The 6,568-nt window shown below is 42.1% G+C and overlaps 1 protein-coding gene across 1 annotated transcript; it reads right to left on the bottom strand.

Annotated features, from left to right (window-relative positions):
- Positions 1 to 633: 633 nt before the first annotated feature.
- chsy3 (chondroitin sulfate synthase 3) lies at positions 634 to 5,771 on the bottom strand. Its single transcript, XM_062434688.1, has 3 exons — positions 4,689 to 5,771; positions 3,912 to 4,195; positions 634 to 2,771 (listed from the first exon to the last, which is right to left on the bottom strand). Exons 1-3 carry the CDS (start codon positions 5,263 to 5,265, stop codon positions 1,200 to 1,202), a joined length of 2,433 nt encoding a protein of 810 aa, XP_062290672.1. The 5' UTR covers positions 5,266 to 5,771; the 3' UTR covers positions 634 to 1,199.
- Between the last annotated feature and the right edge of the window lie 797 nt (positions 5,772 to 6,568).

Raw genomic sequence — 6,568 nt, 5'->3', positions numbered from 1 at the left:
CATGTTGACTTGTGAGTGGAAATTAGAGTAATTGCTCCAACTCTAATAACATTAGCTTGGCAGGAACAGCAAATACAGCCACCGGCCTTCAGGTCTGCAGGAGGGAGTTTCTAAAAACTGTCTGGAAGATTTAGGTAGATTAAGGAAGTGAATTAAAGCGGACCAACTCCCTCTCTCTCTTACACACACACACACACACACACACACACACACACACACACACACACACACACACACACACACACACACACACACACACACACACACACACACACACACACACACACACACACACACACACACACACACACACACACACACACACATAAATTGAGTAACACAGCAGACAATGCTGCTCATGTTGCAACAGCTAGACACATTCCACAATCACTTCTGTAATGAAGAGCAGAGTAACAAAGTAATGAGATGAATGAAACCAGCAACACATTAAAGCACTTTGTGTAACCTTTAACATCCCTATGATTCAACTAGTCTATTTTCCCCTTGATTTCATTTCCTACCGTGATAACATATTACTTGATATCACCTATCAGGTATTTTGGGTGATTTAGCTTGTTCTTTGGGTCATTTATTAAACTTGAGTAGATACTCCTTAAAGTAGCCACAGTCATGTATATGTCTAAAAATGACACTGGCATTAGAGTTAAGCCCAACTCAAGCCCTAAATTAAAACCATTCTACTCCCAACACCCACATACATGTCCACTCTATCTTTGTACCACTGGCACAGAAAATAATAACTCAATGAAGTGAAATGTACTATGTTGAATGTACCAATCAACAGCCAATTTGTATTCAATCAACAGGTTTGGAAATGGATAAGGGGGCAGATACTTTGTTTTATACAGACTTTCATCAAATTAGGTGCAGAAATCTTTGAATGTGTTCTGGTCTACCTGTGGTCAGGTCACTTCTGGTTTAGGTCCTCGTGGTTCTAATTGGTTTAGTCCATCTCTGTTTTGCAGAGGACAGTTTTGGATCCTTTCTGGGTCAAATTTTCCTGTCAAAGGACGTCTAATCCACAGTCACACTACAGCACGCTCACACAAACACACACACACACACACACACACACACACACACACACACACACACACACACACACACAGTCCATTTCTGTCTGCATTCAAGCAGAACTGAGGTAAACTTGCAAGGGGAAATCCAGATGGACTAGAATGTCAGGATGAAGTTCTGTTATAGCCGACCTCTATGTGTTTCTCCAGCCACATCTCTGCTAACTGCATTGACGATGCGTACGTACTTGCTTTTGACCCAAGGCACATTTTGTGTTGCTTCTGCTCAAGACTAGAGTTGCAGTGGACAGGGTGATAAATGTGAACAATTCCAGGTTCTTGACTGCGTAACACTTTTAAACCCGAATTAATGACTTTAGTGAACAAGTCGACATCTTCCAGTCCCCACCCTAGGATTGAGGTGTCGAATCCTCCAGCTTTTAGCAGGTCACTCTTGAAAACACAGGTGATTCCAAAGCCATAATCTCGCCAGAAACCACCTTTCTTGGTCAGCACAAATTTGTTTTCTCTTGAGGCCTTCTCACCATACACTATCTTGGGGTTGTACTGACTAAAGACAACAGGGAAATAAACCTGGTGTCCTTGCACAGCATTGTCTCTGCAGCGTTGCAAGGCATCACCACTAAAGATGAGATCGACATCGCAGAAGAAGAGTAGCGTGTCATTATCGAGCTGTGAGGAGCCCAGCTCTAGAGCAAGCCCTCGTGAAAAGTTGCCTGTCATGGGGATCACGGACAGGTCGGCTTTGGGATACTTCTTGTAGTAGTCTTTGATTAACTGAACGTGTTTTCCTCTGTTCAGATTACTCTCATTGTTCACCAGAATGACAGTGAGCTTTACATTTTGTTTGGGTATCAAACACACTTTCTCAAAGTTCTCCATAAAGCGGACAAAGGTGTCATAGCGACCAGAAAGTGGGACGAGGATGTTGACCTTCCTCGGGCTTTGCTCCCACATTTCCCTGGTTGACTCATAGAACTGGAAAGGTGATAAGAACTTCAGAGAGTTGGATAGGAAGGACAGGGATTGGGATTCAGAGTTGATGGCAGCCACGAGTTCAGCCACATCTAACTCTTCAGCTTCGGTAAAGAAGGGTCGGCTAAAGGACTGCTGAAGGTAAGCGTGCCGCCTCACAGGCACCGTTATTTTACGTCCTTTATGTTTCTTGTACAGAAGCAGTAAGTCTAAGATGTACTCTGCTCCATGCATTGGATCCACTCTGTAGTAGCCATACTGGATCTCTTTAAAGTCAATTACGCGGCCACGTGCTTTAGAATTTTCATTAATCATTTCCATGACCTGGAGTATAATGTCTTCTAGTGCAGTCCGCAGTGAGTTCCCAAGGTTTTGGCGGGCCATCTTGTTCTCTACAGCAGAATAAATATGGCGGCGAGTCAGGAAATCCCACTCAATAACATAATTTCTCTCACTGGGCTGATAGCGCATGTAGGAAGGTGGGGCTCCAAGCTGTTGGTCCTCCCATAGCACCTCTGTATCACTGAGCTGAGTCATAGTCAGGCCTTCGCGGTGGAGCATAATGGTGTGGTAACGTAGCCTTGAGATCTCACGGCTCAGCATGAAGCTGTGGAGTCGGTACTGGTAGGCAGGCCTTTTGTTTGGGTGGAGTGTAATGGCATTGTGGATCTTGCTACTGTGAAGTTCTTCAATAAAACCTTTCTTGTTTTGTTCATAGTTCTCATAGAAGAGCTGCTGCATCTGTGGAAAGAGTTGCAAAAAGAACATGGATCTTGTACAGGTACCAGTACAAATAACACTATTGACTCATTTTACCTTGTGCCTCCTTGATCAAACTAAACTAACAGCATTTAACAGCATTTTTTCCCCCCAAGTCATTGTGGTCTATGCCTCTACAGTTATATTCCCACTAATATTCGCTATTTAGAAACAACCAGTAAAATATCTGTTTCCATATCAATCATCAATGAGCAGTGTTGGCATAAATAGTAAAGGCAAGAACATTACAGTAACAGGTAAGTTGTGCCCAGGTAACAAGAGCCTGTTGCTCTGTTGCAGTGATGTAGGGATGTGTATGTGTTTATAATCTGTATTCAGGTATGTGATTTGAAATGCATAAATGTAGTTTTAGAACATGTGTTTGAGAAGCCACTTTAGTCCAATAAAGAGCTGTAAATGGGACATTGTGTGTGTCATTCCTGCTATTAGTGTAAAGATTTACAGATTATGATCCAGACTTGGCTGTGTGATGATGGTACAGTCATTTTATTTAAAGAAGGTCTGGACTAAAACTACATGAGGAATCACAAAGTAACACTAAAGTACTCTAAGCAGTTACTTTTCTCAGAAGGTGATGCTGTAATGTAACTAGTTACTTTGTAATGGCAGTAGTTTTGTAATGTAATTAGTTACTTTTAAAAGCAACATTCCCCTACATGGTCAGTGAGCTGCACACATGTATTCAATACACTTATAAAACATCAAAACAACTTGAAATTAAACTGAAAATGTGTCTGCTATAGAACAGCCTTCAAACACTCTTCAGAGGCAATAAAACTAATCAACCCTCCCATAAAAACACTGATATAAAGTAGGATGACTTTGCCATGATTATCTATCACCAAATAAGACACCTCCATGATAAAATATTGTCTTCCTTACTGTTTTTTGTAATGAAGTCTCTAACTATATTAGTGCTGAAAACCTTCAGTAGGAGATGACGTTATTTACTGTTATGTGCCCAAAAGGTTTACCATAATTAACACCTGGATTTCCACAGAACTGATCAAGTTTCCTCATTGCATACAGACTCCATGATATTCTAAAAACATTGCTACTGCTGGAAATTTGCAACAAAAAACAGACTGAATCAATCCATACCTCATATGACCAAACACACTGTGTTCCGCCAAAGCGCCGCACACAGCGGCCCACTTCCACATCCTCATGGGTGGTGTACATCTCCCTGAGACAGGTACTGATGTGAGGCACCATCCTGCGTAGCACCTCTCTGCTGAAGATCATCCCTGGGCCGCCCATGCAGAAGTTCTCTCCAGGTTCTAGAGCCAGCCTACCCAACTCCTCCGCCATGCCAAGGCCGGTCTGGCCGAGGTAAAGAGGCTTACTGCTGTTCAGTGACCGCAGGAACAACTCCAGCTTCTCACCTGGAAGAGGGTGAAGTGGGAAAAATTACATAAAGTCATCCTGGGATGGGTAAGATGTGAAACTGTATACAAATGTACTTCACTCCAGAATTAAAAATTAAATTTATCAAAATGATGATGTACTGAAATTAAGGAGTAAGCTTCTGCTTCAATACCATGGATATACTGTATTAGGGTTCCCAGTCTTAAAAAATGTAAAGGATGAATAAACCTTATTAAAACTTGGTTATTTTCACTGTTCTGGCATTTCAATTCACAGTGATAACACCAAAGTTGAGATTTGAAACATCACAACAAAGTCAGTACTCAGCAGCCAGACAGTGTGGAGACAAACCGCTAGTTTAACCAGGTTTGCAAGTAATAATGATCTCCTTACAAATATGATTAAAACTTCTCTATCTGTATTAAATGTCTCATGAATTATGAATTGAAGTTGTTCAATGGGCTCTGTTTCCCTCACACTGACAAACACACACTCCACTGCCTGAATCACCTCTTATATAAACATCGTCATCTGCCCGCATGAACCACTCATATTTATCCAGGTAGTGGTCGTGGATGTACTTCAGCATCATGAATGACTTCTTCTGTGGCGGATAGGAGTCGTCTACACCTGCCAGAGACACCACGGGGATGGGGACGGGCAGGCGGACGGTGCCAGAGCCCTCGCTGGAGAAGAACTCCACCTTCCCCGGTATGGAATGCGACCATGTGTTGTACGCGGCCACTGCGCGAGTCCCCAGGTACTTTTTAGCTGTCATCACACCGACAAAGAGGAAATGTTTGGGCCGGGCAATGGGTCTGCTGTTATCTCCGCTACTGTTCCCAGCACTCAACATCAGCTCTTCCTCCTCACTGCGCTGCGGGCCGTCCTCATGTTTCACAGCCGCGGGGTTCCCGAGGATCTCAGGTACTTTGCCGACGGCAGAGTCACCGTAGTAAGCACACACTGGAGATTTCTTCCTTTTACTTTCCAGAACCTGAGGAACAATGAGCCAAGAGGACGCAGTGAACCCGAGAAAGACGCCGAAAATCACGGTCGTCCACGGTCTCCTCGATTTGAGAGCCATGGCTGATTAAATAGCGTTGGAGTTGAGCTGTGCGGTGAATGGAGTGTAAATGTATGAATGCTGTCGTTGTGTGTGGAGCTGCTGACGTGTATGGGCATCCAACATCTCTGTACAGCATTATTGGTTTCCTACCAGATGTGGAAAAATACACTTTCCATCTCTGCTAGCATAGTTCAAGCGGCTAGAAAGACGTTTTCCCTTCAGAACAGTCAGTCCCATCCTCAAAGCTCGCCTGTCCCGTTAGAAACTGTCCACGGTCCCATTCTGGTTAGACGTCGAGTTGAATCTTTTAGATGTCTCTTGAAGTGGCCTGTTAGTTTTTTATTAGGTTATTTTTTCTCTGCAGCCTGATGGCTATTTGTTAGCACTACGCTTCTCTAAAATGAGCTAGTCTTAATGTCACTAACACGTCGTCGTCCAGCAACAGTCACGTCCAGCTCACGTTAATCCGCCCCGACCTTCCGCCAACTGTCAAACGCTTGTTTTTATATCAACTTCACACTGGCTTCATAATTTGTGTCCGTGTCTTGATGAGGTAACTTGTCATCATGTTGTGTCTGTGTCCGTTATCAAGAACAAGGCTTCCAGTCAGCTTTCTCTTTTTTCAGAATAAAATTGATCTGTTGCAATTTATCTGAACATACATCACTCAACAACTGAAAGCCTTCATTTTAATTTAATAAAACAGCCAAATAACTAAACACAAATGAAAAATAAATAAATAATCTAAATAATAATTGTTCTACTTGATATTAAGAATAACGGTAGGGCATTAGTCATTTTATTTTGAAGGCTAATTAACCAACGGTACAGCTGTTAATAAATCAAATAGACACTTCCGATCGGTCTTTTTCTTTTACAAAATAAAAGCTTCCTCTTTTCAGATTCAGGGGAATCATAAACTGACTGATGTTCAGTGGTTTTCTTCCCTAAAAAACAACAACAGCAAATGAATTCAAAATAACTACATGATAATAATGGTCTGATAAAGTATTAGAACCCTGCAGCCATTTTCAACAGTATCACTTACAATTCCGGATAGATCTCTTCAGAATAAAAGCTTATTTCCATGAAGCTATTACTAAAGTTTTGCTCAAAAAGCAGTCAACTACTTATTCTTTGCAATATGTTTTTGTTTAAAAGTGATGTAGATCTATATTTGTTCCAAGTCTGTCATGAAGTGGCCGTTATATGTTATTGTCATTCAGGACCAATCCTGATGTCCAGATAAAATTGTCAGGAATAAAACAGCAAAAAGCTGAATTTCCTTTGTGGTGCCCAACATATAGACCTTCTGTCCACT

Source organism: Scomber scombrus, chromosome 15, assembly GCF_963691925.1.
Source record: "Scomber scombrus chromosome 15, fScoSco1.1, whole genome shotgun sequence".
NCBI lineage: Eukaryota > Metazoa > Chordata > Actinopteri > Scombriformes > Scombridae > Scomber > Scomber scombrus.
Note: the sequence above shows the minus strand (reverse complement) of the source record. Positions and strands in the feature narration are given on the sequence as shown.

Bases quoted from the DNA above. Each gene is read 5' to 3' on its own strand.
- chsy3 (XM_062434688.1), bottom strand. From the start codon at position 5,265: ATGGCTCTCAAATCGAGGAGACCGTGGACGACCGTGATTTTCGGCGTC. The intron at 4,196-4,688 runs GTGATTCAGGCA...ACCCTCTTCCAG, and splicing joins TGACGATGTTTATATAAGAG to GTGAGAAGCTGGAGTTGTTC. The intron at 2,772-3,911 runs GTATGGATTGAT...CTCTTTCCACAG, and splicing joins AGTGTGTTTGGTCATATGAG to ATGCAGCAGCTCTTCTATGA.